The sequence below is a fragment of the Lissotriton vulgaris genome, chromosome 5, assembly GCF_964263255.1.
Source record: "Lissotriton vulgaris chromosome 5, aLisVul1.2, whole genome shotgun sequence".
Taxonomy (NCBI): Eukaryota; Metazoa; Chordata; class Amphibia; order Caudata; family Salamandridae; genus Lissotriton; species Lissotriton vulgaris.
The window spans coordinates 1,238,038,383-1,238,064,008 of NC_141693.1; the positions used below are offsets into that span (position 1 = coordinate 1,238,038,383).

Here is a 25,626-nt window from a genome sequence, read left to right on the forward strand (position 1 = left end):
ATTTTTTTTTATTCATTCCGTGCATTTTTTCTACTTTCTTCACGTCCTACCTCTGTAGGCATAGTTCTAAACTAACATTTAAAAGAACCTTAGAAATTCACTTAAAAACCATAGGTTTCAGGCATGTTATAGTTCGAAATTAGCATTTAAAAAACCTTTGAAATTCACAGAATAAACCATCAGTTTCAGGCACGTTATTGCTAGAAATTAGCATTTAAAAAACCTTAGAAATTCACTGCAAAAACCATAGGTTTCAGGGGCGTTAACGTAGAGCAAAGTATAAAGGATTTAACCCGTTAACCGCGGCGGTAATTCCGCCGTGGTGCGGGCGTTTCCGTGCGCGGGTGGGGCGCCGTCGGCCAATGGCCGACGGCAGCATGGAAAGGGTTAAGAACAAAAGAACAATAAAGTCAAAATGCAAAACAATGAAAATCCCAAACGGAATTTGATTTTTTTTTTAATGAGCTAAATAATAACAAAATGGCAAAAATAAAAAAGGGGTACCTTGAGATATGAATTTTAAACATTTTAAGTAGGAATAGCACCAAGAAACATAAAATGGCAATGATATTCAACGGTCGCAGTAAAAGTGATATAAGCACAATTTGTGGCTGTCTGCAGTGGAGTTTGGATAGGATACACAAACCAGGTTTGTTGTGGCCAAGGATTATACCATTTGAGTTAGTCCTTTAACCCTTGCATGCGTGGCGAATCTTCGCGCTGTGTGGGTCTTTTACATAGTGGGCGAGATTCAGACGGCCCCCGGCAGTCTTGAGCACACGCCCAACGTAACTCATGACAGGCGAGGGCCGTCATGAGCATGCAAGGGGTTAAGTCCCAAACCAGCACAAGAGTACACTTGTAAGGCCCCCTCAGGACCTCACGGGTGGCACTTAAAAAGACTTGATCGGTGTCAGGGAGATGACAACAGAAGGGTACAGTTGAGGTCCAGATGCCGATGGATGTTGCTGGAAAGGCCTCTTGTAGCTTGTTGTAGCTCTGTAGCTTGGACAAGTGGCCAGTCTTATGACCCTCACCCTTGGAGTCCACTCCTTTGTCCCGAGTACAAGAGGGAGAAAATCCAGTCCTTCATGGCTCCTCTCAGGTCACAGAAGCAGGTCAAGCCCTCTTTTATTTCTCCTCAGGTCCAGCAGTGTTCTGAAGTGGGTGCCTAGAGATGCTACCATTATGCTTGGCACAAGCCAGTGGATGGGAAGGACTCCAAGGCAGGCCCTAACCAACGGGGTAAAAGTTCAGACCCTAGCTATTTTGGGCATTTGCAAGCTGGCGAAAGTGTTCAGCCATGCTAAACTTCAGCTCCGAGTGATGGAGGTGTATGCGGTGAGTGTACTACGGTAACCCCGGTGCCCTCCCACATCTTACACCAACATCCAGTCTAAAGCAGCCACTGAACCCCCAATAAACCAACATTACGCAAAAGATTGGCATTTCCTGCAGTGCTGAGAAGTGGGCCAGGGGAAACCAGCAGGTGGATAACAACTGTGCAACTTCAACCAGTTTTAGATATTTTCCCTTTCAGTATCATCAGTGATTGAGGGCAAGTTGTATAATTTCCAACATGACAAAATCACAACACAAACATACAAAAAGTAAGATTGACAACACTGTTTTGTTTATTAACTTGTTTTCTCTTTTGTAACTAGCTGTGCATTGGACACTTGATGTTAGGCTCAAGTCTAATGTCTGGCTCATGCTTTTTTATAAGACAAAGCAGGCGTGAGCCAGCATTTTCTGTAAGGAGTTGACAGGATTATTCTGATCTCTACAATCAAATGTGTATCCAAGCAAGCACCTACTGAATTAATGCTCGACTTCATGTATATTTCAAAACTTTAATCAAATGGTTACACTATGAAACATTAAATTCCTTGATCTTTTTTGAGCTGTTGGATTTAAGGCAAACACATATCAGTTCTGGCTTGACTCTGCCGCAGAATGCTTTCGCTTCTGCCCCTTCGGCAAGATGCAAGGTGGATAAGGTTCAGTACGTGGCCTATTTGTTTGGAATATCAGCTTAGACAAAGAAGTCCTATCATCACACAAATCTGGATTGGACATTCTTTTATTCTTTATTACACATGAGAACACACGTTCCTCTTCTGCATTACTGTGTGGTAAAGTAAAAACAAGTCTTGCGATTTTAGAAAGTAGAAAAAACTTGCTCCTGTGTGAGCTTCGAAAGATAAAATCCCGCTCAAGATGAAACCAGACAACATCTATTCTGTATGCATCAACCTCTCCACTGGCACAGTTTACTTTAATGGTAGCATCTTCCCAGGTTTTCGCAGGAACATCTGCAAATTCAATAACTTGGTAAGTGCCAAACTCTTGCTTGAGGAAGGTCAGATCTTTTTTTGTGAATTTTAAATAAGTTTTAAACCGCTCAACCATAAAGAGCACACTTTCAAAACCATATTTATGTTTTTCAAAAAAGTTGAAGACTCTAGCATGTTTGAGCACCTCGTCATGAACTGGGAGCACTTCTAATGCCCATTTTACTGCCTCCTGGTGAAAAGAGCGCACAGCTTCAAAGAATTTAGATTGGGTTTGAGTTTCAATAATCCCTCTTTCAAGCATGCTCTTCAGCTTTCCACGAACACTGATGCCTACATAAAGGCTAGATTCGGGGATCTGGTAGTCGCAGGAACTCCGATCTGGAAGATTGGTTTCTGGATTTTTAATGAACGATTGGACAACCTGGCCCAGATAAGCTCTATTTAATAGTAATGTCAGAAGATCCACAATGGCATCATACAACAGATGAATTACTGGATCTTCTCTCTGCAGCAAGAGGTTGAAATTCACAAATGCTGGTAATGAAGACTGAAGGAACAGGCAATAGATCTCAGTCATAGGGTTCTCGAAGCAATGAACCAGCCTCTGCAGTCTGCTCCAACTAGCTCCATCAATATCCGTAGTGGACGAAAAATAAGAACGGAGGGAGTCAAAGTTAAGAATCAGTTGATCCAAACAAGTAAGCATTCCAAGCCAACGGACAGAAATTTCCTTCAGCGTTTGACAGTAGTCGGAGTCTGCAAACTTACAAAACTGACCAGACAAGTTTGTCATTTTCGATGCATGTTCAAACCAGAAGTATAAATCAATAAGAAGATCCTCAGCATCAAAATCTTTTAGGAAGATGCAGAAAGCAGATGAGGCTTGCAAGGCACAGTTGTCTGCTACTTGACTTGGGCATGCCATGAAATATATGTTTTCATTATAATTGTGTGCAATAGTTTTTATAGGGTTTAGGTTCCCCATATTAAATGAGGTGTTATCAAGCCCAAACCCAATACAATTTTCCCAAGGAATGGAATGTTTATGCACAGCATTGCAAACAGCATCAAATATACCTTCGGTTGTGTCATCCTTCCTTATGCACATGTCCAGAAATTTACAGCATACTCTGCCCTGTTTAGAGCCAAAAATACGTACAGTCAATGGAAATGCTTTTTGCTCAGGGTCTTGATATCTGCTTCCATCAATGCAAAGACTGAACACTGATGCCTTCATGTCATCTGTTAAGTTAGCCAACAATTCTGGTACAATTGCTTCATTCAATATGCTGTCTGCTCGCGTTTTATCACAAGTGAAGGACCGGGCAAATTTAGAGTCCGGAAAACTTTGGGATATTATACCAACCAAGTGATCTGCTGCAGCAAAAGGGACTGTGTGTTCAGCAAAAAATTTGGTGAATTTCCATTCAGCTTGCCTCACAAGCCTCTCTTCAGTGGACTCTTGCTCTGCTAAAGGCCCAGTGCTTGTCTTGTTTTTTAACTTCCTCTCTTCGAAAGTCCTGTGTGCTTTACCTGAAATATGGCGTTTCACATCAAATATACCTTGATGAGCGCAGGATACATTCTTTTCACAAATCAGACAACGGAAGCAGCTGGAATCATTCTTGACAGGAACAATGATCCCTAGGAGGTAAAAAAAGGATTTTCAAAATTAGATTTCTTTCATATGTGGCAATCTTTAAGTAAAGTGGCAGCAGATTTTAATACATAAGGGATTTTTATGCTAAGCTTCTATTTCTCACATAAGTGCATATGTTAACATTGAAATATTTAAAAATGTTCTGGTAATGCTACTGTGTTTGGCTCATAACTGTGAGTGGCACTTTGCCACGGATTGTTTTAGTCTCTCAATATGTCATGAAAGAGTCACTGGGTCCCTCATCTTGCATTGAAACATCTATTCATCCACCTATTTTTTTCCATTCACCTATTTAACCACCTGCAATAAAACAAACACACAAACTCAGCAAGCATATGGAAGATTCATGTGAGAATAAATGTAGAAAAAAAATGTCACCTAACCTTGGTGGGCATATGGTTGCAATGTAAAAAAAATATATACATAGCAATAGGCAATCATCTTGTACATAGTGTATCACTGTTTTAAAGTTCCATCCTCGCTGCAGTGTTTAGAACAAATGTGTTGGTCACCTTGGAGCAGTAAATACAATGATACATTATGCACAATACCATTTCAAGTTGGCCGCTCATATCACTGGGTGGCCATCTTAGATTGGTAACATTTACAGTGTGCCTCTATTGTACTAATCATCAAACGACAAAACCTTGGATAGTCTCCACGTAGGGAACAGGAGACAATGGCGTCACTAGAGTGAACTGGCCTCCAACGGCAAATGTTAAACACAAGAATCGCCACCTGAGAAAATGTTTCTTTGTTCCTTTATAAGTGATTATCCACCTCAAGTCTATCTACGGACACACAAACAATTGTGACAGGATGTCCTCACACCCCACCAGGTGTAATGCTTCATCATAGGACTTTCCTCGCTCTTCAAAAACTCATTCTGATTAAGAACAGGCCTACACTTAATAGTAAAGGAGGCACTCCTACCTGACTATTTAACTGTGATATAAGTATGTTAAAAACCAATGTGATAAATCAAAACGACCTTTTTATCTAAGCGAGATATCACTAGGTGTTAAAAAATAAGTATGGAGACTGGGGGAACCAATACCCCATCTCCCACTTAGACCATCAACATGTTTCTGCCTCTTGGTTCACAAGAGTGTGACATTTGTCAGGACGGAACACGGGATCATATTGTGGCTTGTACTCCTGTTAGTGCCACTTTATATTCAGACTGACATTAAAAAACAATATTTTGGGAGGAGGTAAGGAAAAGTCTTTTCCAGTTCTCCTCTCATGTTAAATCTGTTTGCTCACATCTTTTTAATGGGCACCTCAGTATCTTGGGGCGGAGGCGATAGTGTACTTTGTTTTGAAAACCCTTGCGCTGACCAGCTGTTCTTGCTAAATTGGCACCCTAGCAATAGCTTTTCAGGGATAGATTGTTCACCCGATTCTGGTGCTTATCAAAATTACCCAATATAGCACTGCCTCACATGCAAAAATGTTTGTTTCTTTCTACAGTTTTGCATTCTAAGATTGCATGCAATCTCCAAAAAATATCCTCTGTAGTCGCTTGAAAATTGACTAGGGGGCATATGTATCAAACGATTTTGTAATAGCAAATGCTGCGATTCGCAAAAAAACAGCGTTTGCGAATACAAAATCGCAAAACGCGATGTATGAGCAATTTTCGCGTCGCATTATTAAGGAATCGCTAATATTGCGATTTTTTAATTTTGCGTAAGCATTTAAAGGAATCGCAAATTACGATTCCTTAAATTCTATGTAACAAGCACCCAAGTTGTGCGATTTCTCTTGAAGATATCGCAAATTACCACCAACTTACAGTTGGTGGTAATTTGTGATTTCTTTGAAAAGTGCACTTTTTGGCATTTGCCATGTGGTGCACATACATGCCCTTATGGCATGTATGTGCGCCATATGCGCACACATGCTCATTTCAGGGGTGCATCGGGGTGTCCTTACGACACCCTTGCACCCTTGAAAATATTCTCAATTTGTGATTCTCTAATTGCAAATCGTAAATTGAGAATGACTTCCCCCTCATGGCCCATAGGAATGAATGGGAAGGTATTCCTTAATTGCGATTTCGCAATTTGCTAATCGCAATTAAGGAATAACAAGAAAACTCAAAATATTTGCACATTTTTAAATACATCCTGTTATGCGATTCTCAAATAGCGATTCTCAAAAAATCGCTATTTGAGAATCGCAATAACAGATTTTGATACATATGCCCCTTGGACTTAAAACGTCCAATTTTTGCCTCTCCTTTACTTTCCAATGAGCCTCTCGTTTCTTTGCATCCTTTAATCACAGCCTAGTATAAGTCACACACGTTTGCCGTATCGCCTATCATTTTATTTCTGCAAATCTCCCACACCTCATTTCAAAGATGTAACCTTGCCTTTACAAGATGTATCCCTGCAGCCTGACAATACCTAATCTCCTATAGCTTATACATTAATAATGCCAACCATTTGCATGGACCTCCGCCCAACTAAAGATCACACTAAGGGCCCGATGTAGGTAATTCTAATTTACCACTTCTTAAATACCGAATCATACCGATTCGGTATTTAAGAAGTGGTAAATTAGAGGGGGGGAAATGTAGGTAATTCAGAATCGGTAAATACCGAATCGGTAAGATTCGGTATTTACCGATTCTGTAAATACCGAATCGGTATCCCCCATTGATTCCTATGGGCCTTGAAGCCCATAGGAATCAATGTGGAATACCGAATCGGTATTTACCGATTCGGTAAATTCCGATTGTTGCAAGGGTGCAGGGGGTGTCACTTTGACACCCTCTAGCAACCCAATTCCGGACTTGTGTGCCATGTGACACACAGACATGCCCTAAGGGCATGTCTGTGTGTCACATTGCACAGGTGTGCATGCACAGATGTGCATGCACACCTGTATTCGGTATTTTACCACCCAATAGGATTGGGTGGTAAAATACAGATTCTTAAAGCCCTGTGGCACTCTGACATGTGCCAGCTACATCTGCATTTACAGAATCGGTATTTTGCTGAGTCTGTATTTACCGATTCGGTAAATACAGAATCGGTAAAATACCGATTCTGTAAATGCATGCCCTACATCTGAAAAACGTAATACCGGTCGGAAACGGCCGAATTCGGCCGTTTCCGACCGGTATTAGGGCACCTACATCGGGCCCTAAGCTTCTATAAATTTTTTCTACCAAATATAAACTGGAATAAATGCATGGAATTGTTTCCTTAGTGCATAAAACTAATCCCTATAACCTATTATAACATGGGTAAAAACACTAACCATTGATTCCACAGCAGAATGCTGCTTGGCGTAAATTCCTTCATCATGGGTAGTAAGCGCTATATGTATTCAACTGCAATAAAATATATAACCCTACTGGCTCACACTAATACCATAACACTCAATGGTGTTAAATAAAAGGTGACAGTAGTCCATACAGGCTGCATAATCATATTTACTGCTTGACACTCTTACACTTATATTAAGACAAACTTGCTATGGGTCATGTCAATCCATAGTACTTTACCAGTCCACAGCAATCAGCCACCCATCACAAATTGAACAGACATGGTATAACTTTGGAGATCTGCCACACGCTCCTGGCCAACGGAGGACTTTAATTTGGTCCTACCACTGCAGGTCACAAGAAGCTATACATCATGACTGCTATTTTTATGGTTGTAACTAACCAAATAAAGTTTTCTTACTGACTGACTGACTGACTGACTGCTATTTGACATCTCACAATGACAATCAGATATGGGATGGTATTAAGGTCCATCCAAGCAAATCTGTCGACTATTTCTCCTTCCAACCTATGCCTGCTCATAAACTTTACATAAAATATCTCAGAATGGACTACCCACTGCAGTGCATTAACCAGCTAAGTACACTATGATCTTACAAAATACTATAAAGGGACCTGCAAAGTTGTAGAAAGCTTCCAGCTTAAGCAAAAAGCAAACGACTTGCCTCTATGTCACACATTTTCATCAATTACACTGCTAAGTGCTGTGTCCCTTAACACAATAACCATACCTTGGTGGTCATCACTCACACGTGAACACTTAACTTATTGAGTTTTGTATAGTGAGAACTTGACCCAAAGGCATCAGAGCACTTTACAGAATGGGGACTGCCGCAATTACATGAGTTACCTATGGAGTAAATATTCATACATAGCAACAGTACATAAAATAAGTATACAAGAGACAGTAGGATATGTGGACAATATAGTCATAGTGCTTTACAGAGTTGGCACAGCAGCAAATACCAAGTTACAAGTGGAGTAAGTAAGAATACATAATAACAGTGTTATAAAGGAAGTTAACAATAGACAGTAGGATAAACGGATTATATAGTTTTGAGGTAGCTACGAAAGGGTGTTGCAAATGTGGGGAGAGTAGAGGCACAGTTCCCCCCTCCCCCCAGGTAGTGAAGCTCATAATTTTCGGAGATTGAGGGGTGCGGCAACAGACTAGTCAGATGGTTTAGGGGAAGGGTTATGATGTGTTTTAAGGAGAAGAAGTTTCTGTTTCTTTCTGAAGTCAGGGAATGATTGATTGTAACGCAACTCCTTGGGCAGTGACTTCCAGATTCTCCCTCTATGCAGATGATATCTTATTATACATTGCAAGCCCGGACACAACACTACCGGTGGTCTTCAAACTAATCACGGTACGGTAAACATGCTGGATATAGTATTAATTTGGGGGAAATCCACCATCTACCATATCAGCGGCCCCACGGACATATAATCAGTACCGCCCGTCTCTCGACTGCAGCCAAGGGCTTTCAACATCTTAGACTGTTTATCTCCCTTAATGATATGGACTGTCTTACCCACAATATCCAACGTGTCCTGCAAGAATTCCGAGAGGACATGGCCAGATCTATTGCAACACTCATAAGAGTTTGTATCAATTATATTTACTCCCTATTTTCATTTACATATTTCATATATGCCTGAGAACTACAAGTCTGGCATGTAAGTATAGTATTTTCATTTTCTCGTTCACCTTTAGCTCGTGTTGGCACAAGCATGCAAACACACTACACATATCACCATAATGGGCACCTTTTACCACAAGTGAATCACAGTTATGTACGAACAGAGTGAACTTAGTGAATATATTATTTATGTTGACATGACATATATACATATATATTTCTTTTTAGTGATGCTCCCTGATGAAGGGCTCTGTGCCCGAAATGCATAGGAGGAGTTAAAGCCAGATGCATTTAAAAAATGTTGCAACTATGTGAAAAGAACATAATGATATAAATTGACTTTGAAGCAAAGAAAGCAACAATAAAACGTTTATTTGAAAATTTAACTCAAGAATTCTGTAAGACATTTATTGTGGAGTTCATGGTACTATTCCCAAGAACAAGGAGGTGTGCTCAAAGGGATGGGACCAGCAGTTTGTTGGAATCACGTCCATCTTGGAACTTGAGTCAGACTTCAATACATCATTTATCAGACAACCACTGTTTGCCTACACCAGAGCAAAAAATCTGGGGGAAATTCTGAAAATGAAGTCAGAGAAACCTATTGAATATAAGGGCACTCGTCCATGCATGCACTGTGGAAATTATAACAACATCATAAAGGGCACTAAGATAACACATCCAATGAAAGGCCACAATATCAATTTGAGAGTAAATGCCACTTGTGACTCCACTCATGTGATATACTTACTGAAATGTCTGTGCGGCAAAGTATATATCGGTAAAACGGAAAGGAAAATAAAAACACGATTGAATGAGCACAAATCCAACATACGGACCTTTAATCAGAAATCGACAGTGGCGTTACACTTTGCTGAAGAACATCATAATGTTTCACAATTAAAATTTCTGATGGGGGGACGGAGCTTGCCGGCAACGATGGTGGACGCTTGAAGTGAGAGCTCCGTGCCGTCGCTCCTAAATATCCTGAATTTATCCTGAAATAGCCGAGCCCCATGGTCGGCGACGCTGTCTACCGGCCCCCGGACGGTGCCCGATTGTAGCTGAGAAAGAGCGAGGAGATTCTGAGCCTCCGCGGCCACAAACGATCCTGGACCGACATCGCGGCGACCTAGGCCGCTAAGCCGGGCGGTTGCTTAGATACCACCCCGGAGTGCGTCACTCGACGTGCGGCCAACGCAGCATCCTGAGACGGGGAGAGCTCGCACCACTTGATGGGACCGGACATTCCCAGCGAGACACGGCAGCGGCTGCAAACCCAGCTCTCTACCCCCTCAAGGAGTGTGACGGGGGATAGGGGCGATAGCTGGCCCCTGCTTCACTGAACCGACGAGTGGGCAGCGGCGACCGATAACAGCGTGGCGCCATTACTCTTCGAAAATATTGCACCGGGAACACTGCCTACCTGACGAGACTCGGAGGGACGGAGAAACAGTGATCTCCACGCGGTCCGACAGTGCGACGCATGGCCTTCATGGCGCGGCAGTGAGTGTAGTTTTGCCTGGTTCCTGCACGAGGACTGGAGCGGATAAGGAGCGCTAGTGCGGATCTGACTGTGAGTTGCGACCAGGGACTACTCCAGACAACGACGGACAACCCTTCAGAGCTGACACAAGCAACGGGAAAGCTCACGGTGGAGACCCGCTCGGCGATTACTAGCGGGGGCAACATGGGCAAAGGAGATAAAACGCAGTCCAAACTGGCGTTCGAACAACGCAAAACGCGGCCCCCGGACACACAGGAATAATCGCCTACGCAGCAAGGAAAAAGCCCGGAGAGTTCGTTTTACACAGACATTAAGGGGCTTCTAGTCACGATGGAGAAGAGCCTTCAAGATAGCATGACCGCGATAGGTTCAAAACTTGACGCTCTCACTTATCGGATGGACCGAATGTCGGAGCGTGTGGAGAAGCACGCGGAAAGACTGGATATGTCCGAAAGGCGCCTGACCGAGGTGGAAGAGGCCCAAATGGACCTGGACAAAGATTGCAAGCAGATGGGGAAGCTATTGCAGGTCATACAGGATAAGTCGGAGGACTTGGAGGCCCGCTCCCGGCGATCGAACATCCGAATCACGGGCTTGGCGGAAACGACCCAAGTGGGAAAAATGGAACTGTTTGTGGAACGACTGCTCACCACGCTGTTGGGGGACGACGTATTTTCACCCATGTTCATTGTGGAAAGAGCGCACCGATCGCTAGGCCCGCGGCCGAAGCCAGGCGCCCCCCCAGAACAATTATTGCAAAACTCCTGAACTATAGAGACAGAGACACTGCTCTGCGACTAGCCAGAGAAAAGGGGACACTGCAATTCGAGGGATCATTGATCTCCTTATACCCGGACTTCACAGCGAGGGTGCAGGAGGAACGCCGCCGCTTCGCCCCTTATAAGCAGCAGATCCGTGATCTGGGGTTGGACTACGCCATGTTGTACCCGGCAAAACTCCGCATAAACAGACAAGGGCATTCCCATTTTTTCACCGACCCTAAAGTACTGCACAAAGCGTTGAAAACCTGGTCCAGGGACAGACGTAATTACTCCGAGGACCAGAACGAAGAACGAGACCTCGTCAGCGGTCTAGAAGACCAGGAATAGGCCGCTGGGGCCACCAACTCTCCCTCATTGCCTCCTGACTTCAAGGCGGAGAGTCCCCTGGTGATCGGGTGGCGTGCTCGAGGACTACGGCCGACCCCCCCCTCCAGGCGGTGCGATCCAGTCGAGCCCTAATATTGGCGGGGCTGCTGGGGCGACGTCTTTGAGGACCCCCGGTGAGAACATCGCACGTTATGCTATGGTTTGCTCTTTTGTACTTTCACCTTGAGCTGCTTGTCATTGGGGCCACCTTGGGACTTAAGGCCATGAACAGCTACACTGTGGTTCACTGAAGGGGAGTGGGGGGGCGACTGTATAGCTGCTGTTGGGTTTCCGATGGGTGGCGGGGAGGCGCGTGCGATATGGGGCGTGAGTGCTAAAACAGTAAGGGAGCGGCGGGGCTCAGCAGCTCTCAATGCTGAGACGTACTGAGTACATGCACCCTGCACTGATCTTGGCGACCTCTGCCCCAGAGCTGTACGCACAACTGGACCCTACTTGGGATTCTTTGAGAAGAGGGGAAGGGTGGAGGAGGGGCTGTTCTATCATGCTAGGCCATGTTGGGGTTGGTCTGCTGTGGGAGGAGGGAGGGGGATCCATGGAACGAGGGGAAAGTTACTGTTTTTATGTTCTGTTCCGAAGTGCCTTGCCTCAGAGAACACAAAGTGCTTGCTGTGACCGATTACTGGCCGCGAGACAGCCTGCCTGCCCTGCACATCTGACTCCATTCTCAGAACCAGTGCAACGTCCTCATGGCTGACGCAAATGGTGGGCGGACAGATGAGAGGCCCGTATCGCTACACGCCCTCACATGGAATGTCAGGGGGCTTAACGATCACAGAAAACTCAGGAAGGTGTTGAGATACCTTAGACGCCACAATATTGATATTGCACTCTTGCAAGAAACGCACCTGACACTCACGAGCAACATGCTGCACACTAGAGGTTTGGCGGGGCATATAGCAACGGCTGGATTCACCACACACGCTAGGGGGGTCCTTACTTGGGTGAACTCAAAATCAGGCATTCAAATACAGACGTTGGGTGCAGACACTGAGGGAAGGTATGTCATAGCGTCCTTTAAGGGGCTAGGGATGGACCTGTTGGTAGTCAACACTTATGGCCCCATGATTTCTTTGACACACTGGCCAGTGAGATAGCTAGACATGCGAATCCACACGTACTGTGGGGTAGGGACTTTAATTTAACGTTAAACCCAGACATAGACAGATCATCGGGACCCCCCCCCGACGGCCCTCGTCAGCCGCACAGTCGCTCACAGCGAAGTTAGTGATGCTAGATATGGTAGACGTGTGGAGGAGCAGAAATGTTGGAAGGGGCGGCTTCAGACACTATTCCGCATTTCACGAGATACACACGAGAACAGATTACTGGTTTGCCACTGCGGGGATCAACCGTTCCGTTAGGCAGTGCAAGGTGCTCCCGCAAACACTCTCAGACCACTCCCCCATACTGTTAGCCTTGGATACCCCAGTGAAGGGTTACGCGCCGTTCACATGGCGCTTCCCGCCTTACTCCCTGTTGGACCCGGTCTTCCGCGGAGAGTTAGCGGAGGCGATTGATGTGTTCTTCGAGAAGAACGTGGGGTCGGTGGAGGATTTCCAAATGATTTGGGAAGCGTTCAAGGCCTATATTAGAGGCATAGCGATGTCAAAGCACTCCAGTGTTTTGAAGGCTACAAGGGCCAAATTGGCCGAACTGGAGCAGCAGTTGCAGGCGCTAGAGGCAAGGAGTCGATCTAACCCGGTTGACACTGTAGAGGGACACATTAAGCACCTATTGGTGGAATACCATGAGGCCGCGGATAGAGAGGTCCAACATCTAGGCAAGTACGCCATAGCCCGAACATACGGTGAGGGGGAGCGACCAGGCTCAGTCTTGGCTAACGTTATTAAAGGCCGCAGGGGAAAGGTGCTAATCTCAGAATTGAGAAACGCAGGCGGATATAGGGTGACGGATGAGGCAGAAGTCACCGCTGTCTTCAGAGACTACTACTCGGAGCTGTATTCTTCCAGAGGTGGTGACATGTCGGCTGAAATACTGCATTATCTAGAACACATACAGCTCCCGTTTCTCCCAAACTCCGAAAGGGAGTTCCTAATGTGCCCTATACAGTTAGACGAAATCAGAGATGCACTAGCCTCCATGAGATCAGGCAGCGCGCCAGGCATTGACGGACTCTCGGTCGACTTCTATAAAGCGTTTCGGGAACAACTACTGCCACACGTGCACACCCTCCTGGAGGACATATGTGTCCAAGGCACCATGCCCAGTTCCATGAGAGAGGCAATGATAGTCACCATTCTAAAGACGGGTAAGCCGCATGACGACTGTAGCTCGTACCGCCCAATATCGTTGCTAAAGGTTGACACCAAACTATAAGCCAAAGTCCTAGCGACTAGACTCGCGCTACTGGCCCCTGACTTAGTGGCCCCAGAACAGGCGGGATTCATCCCGTCCAGAAACCTGACATACAATATAAGGACAGTGTTAGGAACCATCCAATATGTAAAGCAGGATAAACCAGCAGTGGCGCTCTTTCTAGATATGGAAAAGGCATTTGACTCTGTTGAGTGGCCTTTCCTCCTTCAGGTGTTGCGTCGAATGGGGCTTGGCGAACCCTTCATCCAAATGATAGGCGCACTATATGACGGCCCCTCGGCTAGGGTTCGTGTGGGCAACGCGATCTCCCACCCACTATACATAGGCAGGGGCACCCGCCAGGGATGCCCTTTATCCCCTTTGCTGTACGCACTCGCTGCAGAGCCTTTAGCCTGCGCGATGAGAGAATACCATAGCCACGAGGGAGTGCGATTCCCCACGTACAAAATAGTTGTGTCTATGTATGCGGATGATACGTTACTATATGCCCATGACCCCGCTACCACACTTCCCCCACTCCTGAGGGAGGTAGTTCGGTTCGGTGTACTATCAGGACTCAAAGTTAACTGGGCAAAGTCGGTGGTACTGCCCCTAACTCCGGTGACCAAACGAGTGGAGACTGAGTATCCTGTCCAGTGGGCGGAAGACCCGATTAGATACTTGGGGATCCAAATCCACACTGACTCCTCAGTCAGAATTACGGGAGAGCGGTCAGCAAGCTGGAGGAGGATATAGAGATCTGGTGTAAACTGCCTCTTACACTGATGGGCCGCATAGCCATAATGAAGATGATAGTGCTTCCGAGATTTTTGTTCCTTTTTAACGCCTTGCCAATTGTGCTCTCTAAGGCCTTCTTCCAACGCTTAACCAGCCTGATGATAAAACTAGCGTGGGCAGGGAAACAGCCGAGAGTCAAATGGACAAACTCACCCTCCCGTACAACCTTGGGGGCTCAGCTGCACTGGATCTTGAATTGTACTATAGAGCGGCCCAAGCGTCACACCTACATACTTGGGTACATGGCGACAAGCAAATTCCACATGTCCGGATGGAGCGACTATTTGCTTATCCACTACCGCTCCCGGCAACGATCTGCCAGCCGCAGGATCGTCGAACGGGAATACTGGATTCCATCTCCTCCACCAATCACGCCTGGCACTCTCTCCTGCTTCGTCAGGGAGGGGCGACGATTTGCTCGCCGGAGATGCCGATAGAGAGGATGCGATGGCTCCCACCCATGGCTGAAAGAGCAGTCACGCAGGAATTGACGAAATTGGGTCTGAGCAGGGCAGGAGACCTGTTCCGGGACGGCACAGTCAAAACCTGGGACCAAACTTGGGGAGATGGAGATGAGCCCTCGTTACTCCAAAGATTCCACTTCCATAGAACCCGTAGTGCCCTATCGGAACTTCTGGGTCCAGATATGGCGGAGCCTCCGGAAGTCCCAGAATTAACATATGTGATTACACAAAAGGACCCAAAGAAGCTCTTAACAAATCTTTACAGCATAGCTAGGTCCCATGGGGAGCACCAGCTCATGAAAGCTAGGCTGGAGTGGCAGAGTGATCTAGGAGTCTCGTTGGACGATGCGACATGGCGCTATTGCTGCGAAAATACAAAACGTATCTCCCTAAATGGAAAACATCGGCTCATACACTTCAAATTCCTCCAAGGGTGTACTACACCCCCGCACGGCTTCACAGATATGGGTTGCGACCGGAATCTCACTGCGAGCGCTGCCGAGTGGCGGATGCCGACTTCCTGCATTTGTCATGGGGATGCCCGGGTATACAGGCGTTCTGGAGCGAAATATTTGGCGAAATGAGCAAAATTCTAGAGGTCGACTTGGACATTGATCCGGTAATAGCACTCATAGGAAATTCCAGGGGACTCCCGGGTGCGATACGCAGATTCACAGATATGGGGATGCTAATGGCAAGAAGGGTGGTGGCCCAGTGCTGGATGCGAGGCCCTCTGCCGACGAAGGCCCGATGGGCTCGAGATATGTTGTACTGTAGCACACAGACGGAGACGTACAGTGAATTACTACCCCCAAAAAGCCGCCCGAAAAGCTTCTGGGCCTTATACCAGACTTATTTGCAGGGACAGCAAAATGAAGACGTGAGCTCCACAGACAGCGTTTCCCAAGGGTAGGAGGCAGAACCAAAGATCGAAATTGTACAAACCACTCGCGAAGAAGTAGTGGGACTGGAGTAGGTCTGAGTGCTTCAACAGGGGTGAGCACAATAAGTGTAGAGGGGGAGGATAGAGCGCGAGGGGCACTAGCGGGGCTTTCCTAGGGGAACCATACATAACACGTAGGTACATCTAGACGCCGTACTAACACTTAGAAAGATAGCCTGAACACATACGGGGTGATTTTCCACCGGGCTTACAGGTACTAGTAGGTGAGAGGTCGGGTGCGGGTCAGGCTACTACATTCGCGGGTAACTTGCAATAGAACAGGAAGCTCTTCTGAGGCTAAGGGGTGGGGGGGGGGGCAGAAGTTACCACAGGGGAGTTATGGGGCTGTTGATGAGGGCGAAAAGTTAAAAAATGCACATGAACATTGAAAACCGGCTGCATCTGAGATCAAAACTGGATAATGAGAATACACTATCTACTTCACGCCGCCGGACCCCCGGGTTGTCGGCCACCAGGGTGTGTAACATACGATATAGTTTTGATTAAATTACCTGTGATGCGACCGGCCCGGAGGGGTTGTAGGTCGGAAGCTGTGTCAATCGAATTTTTTCTATGCAATAATTTTTTTTTTTTTTAAATTACATTTCTGATATTGGAAACTGCTACCTATCGAGAGGGGACTGATATGAACAAATATCTCCTCCAAAGAGAGAACTTTTGGATATACAAAATGAACTCCATGAAGCCATACAGGCTTAATGACCGAATTGAATTTGCCTACTATTTATAATTGGGAATTGACATTTTCTGAACCAACTTTATTGATATTGTTATGCTGTATGTTTTTACCCTTTGGTCCGACAAAAGATGAGGTTATCATAACTGGTTTTTATTTTCTGCATATTACATCACCAGTTGTGTCCGTACCTTTTTCCTATATATTCTTCTTTACATATTTTTCTTTCAATTTATTTACACACTCTACCTTTTATTCCGCATTTTGCTAGTTTAGTCCGTTGTTTAGTTTGTTGTCACGTGATCGGAGTCAGATGGCCTATTAGAAACGTTCTTACATCTTAGCAAGAATGTTACACGCCGATCGCTCGAAGACGCAGTAAACTTGAGAGCGTCGGAGTTCTCGTAAGCGAACTTGTAGAGAGACTTCCGTGTCTCACATGTAAGTACTGACACCTAACCCGCAGAGATCTATTGTAACACTCGTAAGAGTTTGTACCAATTATATTTACTCCCTATTTTCGTTTACAGCGTTTACATATATCATATATGCCTGAGAACTACGAGTCTGGCATGTAAGTATAGTATTTTCGTTTTCTCGTTCACCTTTAGCTCGCGTTGGCACAAGCATGCAAACACACTACACATATCACCATAATGGGCACCTTTTACCACGAGTGAATCACAGTCATGTACGAACAGAGTGAACTTAGTGAATATATTATTTATGTTGACATGACATATATACATATATATTTATTTTTAGTGATGCTCCCTGATGAAGGGCTCTGTGCCCGAAATGCATAGGAGGAGTTAAAGCCAGATGCATTTAAAAAATGTTGCAACTATGTGAAAAGAACATAATGATATAAATTGTCTTTGAAGCAAAGAAAGCAACAATAAAACGTTTATTTGAAAATTTAACTCAAGAATTCTGTAAGACATTTATTGTGGAGTTCTTGGTACTATTCCCAAGAACAAGGAAGTGCTCTCAAAGGGATGGGACCAGCAGCTTGTTGGAATCATGTGTATTTGCTTGATTAAGAACGCCCGGGTCAGGAGGCGTTACCTTTGAAGCACCTATAAATAACAATTTTTCTATTAACATAAAATAACATTGGGCTGTGCACGAATCATTTATTTCTACAATATTATAGGACTGATCACATCAATGTGCTCAATGAATGAGGGTATATACCCGGAGATCACCCTACGTATGCACTGGAGAGAGTCAAATTTCAAAAACGTTCTTACCTACATTACATATATGTAGGGAAGGGGGTGGGGGGTGGGAGAACAGGGCCTATTGCCAGTAACAAGGAGAGTAATAGAAGCATGCAATGAAGCAGAACATCAGATGATATGGGATAGACTGTTGACGAGGGCCAACCATTTGTGGGAAGGAAGGGGCCTACAGAAGATCGTGAAACTGCAAGGTTTTAGGGGATGGGACATTATCGGGATAACGAGATGTAATGGCCGGATTTTCCGCTTAGATGGGATCAGCCCCCAGGGGCCCCTTATGACCCAGCCAAAACGTACTCACCTTCCCTCCTTAGAACGTATTCACAATGGATAGATATACAGGTATATATACAAATCACACCTAAGGATGGGGAATAGCAATACACATGCATAGATTTTCTACAATATCTTATTCACACCAGTTGGTCTCGCGGCCACCCCGACCCAGACCGGTCTACCCTAGGGCAGATATGGCGCACAATCCGGTGCGACTACACATGGGCCTGCAGAACCCGATGCTCCCTTTTCCAAACGATCCACAATCCTGTAGATCTCCACGCCAGTATCCCCCCTGGCGCTCTCACTTATGCAAGCCACAATCCTGTGGGTATACGCGCTGGTAATCCTCCCCAGCGTTCTCACTAACGCCGCATATCAACGACGACCACATTCCTATGAACAGTCATCAGGACAAGGTCTCAGTTATCTACTCGGGATAAAACTATAATAATGACTTTTAATACGGTTCCCAAATTATATGATGTACCTCCTATTCTTGGCATCAAAGGTCCACTCACTCCCTCTTTGTTCGATCACTATTTACCTGATCGGGATTTCACATCCGCTCGCATAAACAATTCTCGACTAGGAGATGCATTTACCAAGACTGAACAGGAACACAAGGCACACAATAGTTCTATAAGAACTAGGATATTTATTGGCAATACACACATATCACATTACTATGCAACATAATTTCTGCAAAGAAAAGGTAAAGATTAGAGTGCACGCTAATTGGGAAAAGGGCGGAGATCACCTGGTTAATATGAAGTCTGGGCTCGGCAGTCATCTAGGTTCCCTTCTCGTCTCTGTGTCCTGGCTCGCCTCGCAGTCACACCCCAGCCGTCACAAGTACACGTCTGCACCGCTATGCTCAACCTGGTCTGCTTCCCTCCAGGGCACCGGAACCTTGCTGGTTATTAGCTACCGTCTCTCTCTCTCTCTCTCTGTATCAGTGCGCTCCGCGCTAATTCTCCTTCAGTCTTTTCTCAGAGAGTTTCGGTCTTAAATCTTTCTCGGACTTCAAAGATGGCGACTGTCCGCCATGAAATAATTAATGGCAGAGATGCTAACGGCTAGATGCCACCTACGGACTAACTGACAACTGACTAACACCTTCGCTAATATCAAAGCCCGTTCCTTCATGGAAAGCTACGGCCAGTAACCTGCCGCCCACCAAATTCTTGTACCGCCCCGTACCAAGGACACGTTCCCAGCCGGCCGGCCTGAAGTTGTGTCTTCGGTGTAGAGAAAAATACATTCCTTCGATAAGGGCCAGCCTGAGCCGGTTCTCTCCAAGCGAACAACAGCTTGAAACTAAAACACTACACTTGACCTAGAAAGCCTTCTCGAGCTACCGGGCAGAAAGCAAAATGGAGTCTGTCTCGTTTAAGGCCTACGGGGCCCACAATATGCGTAACTCCATGGAAAATATCCTAACATGTTAGCAAATGGGCAAATCATGACTAGTACTTATATATCTATCCCCTAACTTAAATTCATAAGCCCTACATTAAGGAAAGTGACACGAAAATACTCTAATATATGGAAGGCAGGGGCCCTGTCTATAGTCCTAATCCCTATGCTATGGGGGTGATAGGCTGGAGTCACTCTCCATCATTCTTCCCCTTAAAGGAGCCAGAAAAGGGCAGCCATTACATTACACCCCTTGACTCCAGTCTATTAACCACAAACTAAATAGAACTAACATCAGTAGAAGAATAATAGGAAACAAAATTAACTGATCTATGTCTCTTACCAAATCTAAAAAATTGGAGCAGGGAAGGGATGCACTGAATAAGGCAACAAATAGCTATCAGGACACAAATAGCAACAATAACTCCCCCTAAAATCTGTCGTAAAGAATGTAAGTCAGGCAGCCAATTAAAGAGCCAGTCAAAGAAACCCTGATCTATGTGTTGTCTAATTTCTGCAGTCAAGTCGTGGAGTTTGTCAATATGGGATTGGATAGATTTAGAATGATCAGACAAATTAAAACAGCATAGGCCTTCAAAATCAGAACATTCATGTCCATGTTTTAACAAAAGATAGTCAATAGCAGCGCGATTCTGTAAAATAGCTCTACGTTCGCCTTGGGCGTCTAATAAAAGATCAGATAAAACAGTAGATGTCTGATTGATGGACTTAACCATCCAACAGGCCATTTTGCCGATTGTCTTGGCATTATAAACGGCCAATGCAGGCACTCCAATAATAGAAAAAGCTAAACCAAGGTATTCTGATTTAGAAAAGAGGTGAACAGAGGAATCACAATCCTCATGCAATGACATTGAATCACGTACAATACGGGAATGTGAATTAGGATGTAAGGAAAACATTAATGAGCTCAATCTAGTGATGGCACATGGGCCACCAGAAATATTCGCAGGAATATAGGGCCAAGATGAATTCCCGCAGGAGAACAGCCATCCAGCTGGCAATAACATTGAACGATAATAACTAGGGGCAACTAATAAACGTTGACATGTCATATTGTTTTTTACAGAAAGACACGAATTCGGAAGTCTCTTTAAACACAGCAATCGTTGATGAGCTGAAAAAGAAGTAGCAGCCTGTATCATTAGTTTTAAGCATTCAGTGATAGCCTTAGGGTCACATGTCATTACAAAACATAGGTCTCCAGGGGTAATATTAAAAGTAGTAATTCGGGAATGAATAGGGATGTCAAGGTCTGGAAGAGCAGTACATGAGGGACAAAACTCGTGGGCCGCGAAGTCACCCAGAATAACATTTGGTCGGGCATTCGAGATATTAAAAATATGTCGCAAAGTCTCGGTAGATGCAGGGACGGCAACCAAACAGGTCGCTAAAATATCAGTGACAGACTTCATTGGAGTAAGGCAGAAATGCGGAGAGTTCGTCACCCGCCTTGCGAGTGTAATCCAGAAGTTGGACGAGGAGATCCACGCGGACCGCGGAACTCGGATTATCCCATCAACCTGCGTCGGTGGATCCTCTCCTCTCCCGGCGTAGCAGGCCAAAAGGAGTCCAGCGCCGACACATCCCGCAGCAGCAGTCCAGAGAATGATCTAAAAGAATACAAACACAGGCCTTAATCATTCTCGTAAGTAACATTTATCAGCTGGGACAGCTTCCCAGCCATCTTTCCCTGGCTTCATCACCAAAACGGTGTTGTCATGACCGGTCGCAATAATATCAGCCTGTTCAGGAGGATTTTTAGGCGATTGCACCCATATCTTAGCTCCAGGAAGATCAGATGAACCGAAGCCTTTTTGTCCTCGCACAGTTAGCAACGTTGGGGCAGAGCCTTTTTTAATCTCACCACTGAAGACAGGCATAATCAATAACTGAGCAGCACGGTCAGACTTTTTAATGAACATATCATTCTCACCGCTATTAAGCAGGAGAACCTTAATCTATCCCTGATAATCACTGTCAATCACTCCTCCGAGCACTTGTACGCCTTTCAGGGCCAGGCCAGATCTAGGGGCAATTAATCCAAAACTACCGGTAGGTATACAGACACCAATGCCGGTTTCAACAATGATTCGATCTCTTGCTGGTAATTTTGCATCATTTAAAGCATGCAGGTCGAGGCCTGCGGACCCTGGGGTCGCTCTACATGGAGCCAAAGCACCGGGGGTAATTTCCCAATACATGACAGTGTTTGATAAAGAATTAGGCTTCACATCAACATTTGGAGGAAACAAACGCATTAAAGGGGATTCAGCATGTAACAAAGGGCGATTATTCAGGATTAATAAAGCTTGAAACAAGACATCCCTCCACTTGCTGTATCGGTCATCAGTCAATTTGCACAACTGTTCTTTCAACAAACCATTCATTCTCTCAATCAGTCCCGAAGCTTGTGGGTAATATGGAATGTGAAACACCCAATCAATATTATTTTCCGCACAGAATTCCTGCACCAATCTTCCACGAAAGTGGGATGCGTTATCTGATTGAATTTGGAATGGGACACCATAATACAGAATAAGGAGCTCCAGGGTTTTAATGGTATTCACTTGAGTAGCATTCTTGCAAGGGAAAGCGACCAAAAGGCCACTATAAGTGTCAACAACTGTACAAATATATTGACAATTTCTGCTCATAGGGAGCGGACCGATATAGTCAATCTGCCAAATTTGAGCGGGCAATTTTCCTCGATACAAGTGGCCTCGAACAATTTGAGGCACCTCCTTTTTCCTAGAATGCTGACAAATGGGACAATGTAGAATGACATCTTTTATTAAAGAAAAAGGAATATGAATTCCTCTATCGGCAGCCCACCTGCTAGTGGCTTTCTCTCCAAAATGTCCTGCTTTCTGGTGGGCCCACTTCGCCAATCCCGCCAAATCAGAATCTTGCATATCCACCACTGCCTCAGCAATTTTAGATTTTTCATCTGCAATGTTATGGAAAAATTTATCAAGGGAGTCAATTGGAGCGTGAGCATCCACGTGAAAGATTGTTACAGTACTCTGCGGGAGCAGCTCCCAAATTTCTTGCCACAATTCCTTTCCCCACAATTCTTTTGAATGCAATTCCCAATTATGAGAATGCCATGTAGGTAACCATACCGCCAGTCCATTCGCAGTGGACCAGGAATCAGTGAAAATATGACATGTGCCAGGCAATTCCTGTTTCAAAACTTGGTAAACTGCATAGAGTTCAGCATACTGACTACTCTTACCATCTCCAGTTGTACTCAATAATTTCTGCGTGATCGGGTTATACGAAACAGCTTTCCAATGTCTTTTGTCACCAATGAACTTCGCTGAACCATCCGTAAACCACACATGTTTTCTATCCTCCACGGACAGATCATCAAATGATTTACCCCACTTAACGGGAGACTCCTGCACCACGGGAACCGAACACTCACTTCCAGTCTCATTGGAGGGCGCTTGCGCCACTCGCTCATGTAAAACCGCCACACCTTTCGGACCCACACGTGCCCTGTCCTGAATGTACCATTTCCATTTAATCACACTAGCCTCCTGAGCATGTCCAATTCGATGGGACTTCGGTGAACTCAAAACCCACTGCATAATGGGAATTTCGGGCCGCAAAATCACAGCATGGCCTAGGGTCAGTTGCTCGGTATCCACCAGAGCCCAATAACAAGCAAGTAACTGTTTCTCAAAGGGTGAGTAACGCTCACCAGCCTCAGGTAACTTTTTGGTCCAAAAACCTAATGGCACTTTTCGTCTGCCCTGCTTTTGCCACAGGCTCCAATTGGCATACAGGCCTTCCACGGACACATTCAGATCCATATCACCTTCACTCACGGGCCACAAATCCAAGGCCTACTGAATAGCTTCTTTAGCCAAATTAAAAGCAGTCTGTTGAGACTCACCCCATTCAAACGCATTCTTTTTACGAGTGACTCGATACAATGGAGCCAAAATCTGACTTAGATGGGGAATATGCTGACGCCAAAAACCAAACAAGCCAATGAAGCATTGAGCCTCTTTCCTGTTTCTGGGAACTGCAAAATCAAGTATTTTTCGCTTTACCTGTGGGATCACTTCTCTGTGACCTTCATGCCAATTAATTCCTAAAAATTTCACATTCTGGGATGGAGTTTGTAATTTGTCAGGGTTAATTTCCCAACCTTTCGCTCGCAAACAGTCAAGGATCTGATCTAAATGGGACTGTACCTCGTCTTGCGTTTCACCTTGAATCAAAATGTCGTCAATATAATGACAGACCTGAACTCGTGGATTCGTGGACACTTCAGACAAATGCTCTGCCACCAGCCGGTGACAGATCGTAGGACTGTGCACATAGCCTTGAGGAAGACTCCGGAACGTCATTTGACGTCCATTCCATGTAAAACTGAACTGTTCCTGACATTCGGGGGCAATCGGGATCGAAAAGAAAGCATTAGCAATATCAATAGAAGCATACCACGTACCTGGATGCTTTTGAATTCTCTGAATCAATGTGACAATATCAGGCACTGCAACAGTCAATGCAGGTGTGTTTTTATTCAATTCTCGATAATCAACAGTCATGCGCCAAGAATTGTCACTTTTGCGCACGGGCCAAACGGGATTATTCCAAGCAGACGTGACCGGAGTAATGACTCCCGCGTCAACCAAATCCTGAATTGTAGCAGTAATTTCTTCATGACCACCCGGGATACGATATTGCTTTTGAGAAATCACCTTCGTGGCTAAAGGAATTTTAATAGGTGGCATTCGCAAACGGCCAACCCGTACGGGTCTGGTCGAAATATACTGTCTTGTTCCAAATTGATAACAACCATCATCCAAATACAAAGTCATTCCTTTCAAAATGTCAATTCCAATAATATATTCCAAAAGTGGTACAACCAACACAGAGTATTCTCTACGAGGAATCCTACCAATTTTAATTTCAAGCGCAGTTTGAACTGCGGGTGTTTCCTTACCACCCAAACCAGTGATTGTGAAAGACTGTCCACGAAATTTCCTTGATTTACCATGAATTAAAGTGGCCTCCGTCCCAGTATCAACTAATGCTCGGGCCCTTTGGATATTACGATGTTTCCAAAAAATCTCAATATCTACATAGGGTCTGTTGTCTCTGTGAGCCCACTTGTGTACCGGAGCTTGACCTATTTCCTAGTCATTTTTCCCGCGTTCCGTCAACCAAGACAAATCAGGGTAAATGCTCTCAGTTTTCTTTGGTATCAAAATGTCTTGTTCATATCCGACTCCAGTACGAAACGGATTATTGTCATGTTCAAAAAATTGCGAATTACGGTCAGAGAGTTTGTTACGATCCTCTCTTTGTCTCATGTCAGGGGAATAACTCCTCTCATCTCTTCGTCGGTTGGAAACACGATCATCCCTCCCCTTCTCACGATCATCCTCTCTCCCCCTCCCGTCATTACGATGAGGGGAACCATCACGTTCATAACGCCGATCATCACGGCGATCAGAATTCACACGCCGCCTCTCATCACCACTGTCATCCGAACCACGGTCATACTCATTCTTTCGCACACGACGGGCACCCTCCTTTCGATCCAAACCACGCTTACGAAACATATCCCATAAGCGATTATTAGGCTCACCGTCAATGTCCTCCCTTTTGACACCATCAGCAATGAGGGCAAGAAACATGTCACGTCTAGAGAACTTATAGTCCCCAGCAGTACGACCCTCAGGTCGAGATTGTCTTTCAGGTTTAAACCACTCGCCCAGCTCACCAAGCTGACGAACAGACTCAAGCACAGCAGACAAAGGATTGCCAGTTTGATTAATCAATAATGTCATCATGACCTGCTTGTAAGCAACAGGAGAGGAACGGATAATGCGATTGCGCACAGAA

General features: G+C 45.1%; 1 protein-coding gene across 1 annotated transcript in view; it reads right to left on the bottom strand.

The window, feature by feature from the left end:
- Positions 1–1,653: 1,653 nt before the first annotated feature.
- Positions 1,654–25,626, bottom strand: part of LOC147712389 (uncharacterized) — a 49,377-nt gene continuing 25,404 nt past the window's right edge. The window contains exon 3 of the mRNA XM_086920329.1: positions 1,654–3,941. Within this exon, the coding sequence (XP_086776455.1) occupies positions 1,930–3,941 (2,012 nt within the window). The 3' untranslated portion in view covers positions 1,654–1,929. The remainder of the gene's footprint in view (positions 3,942–25,626) is intronic.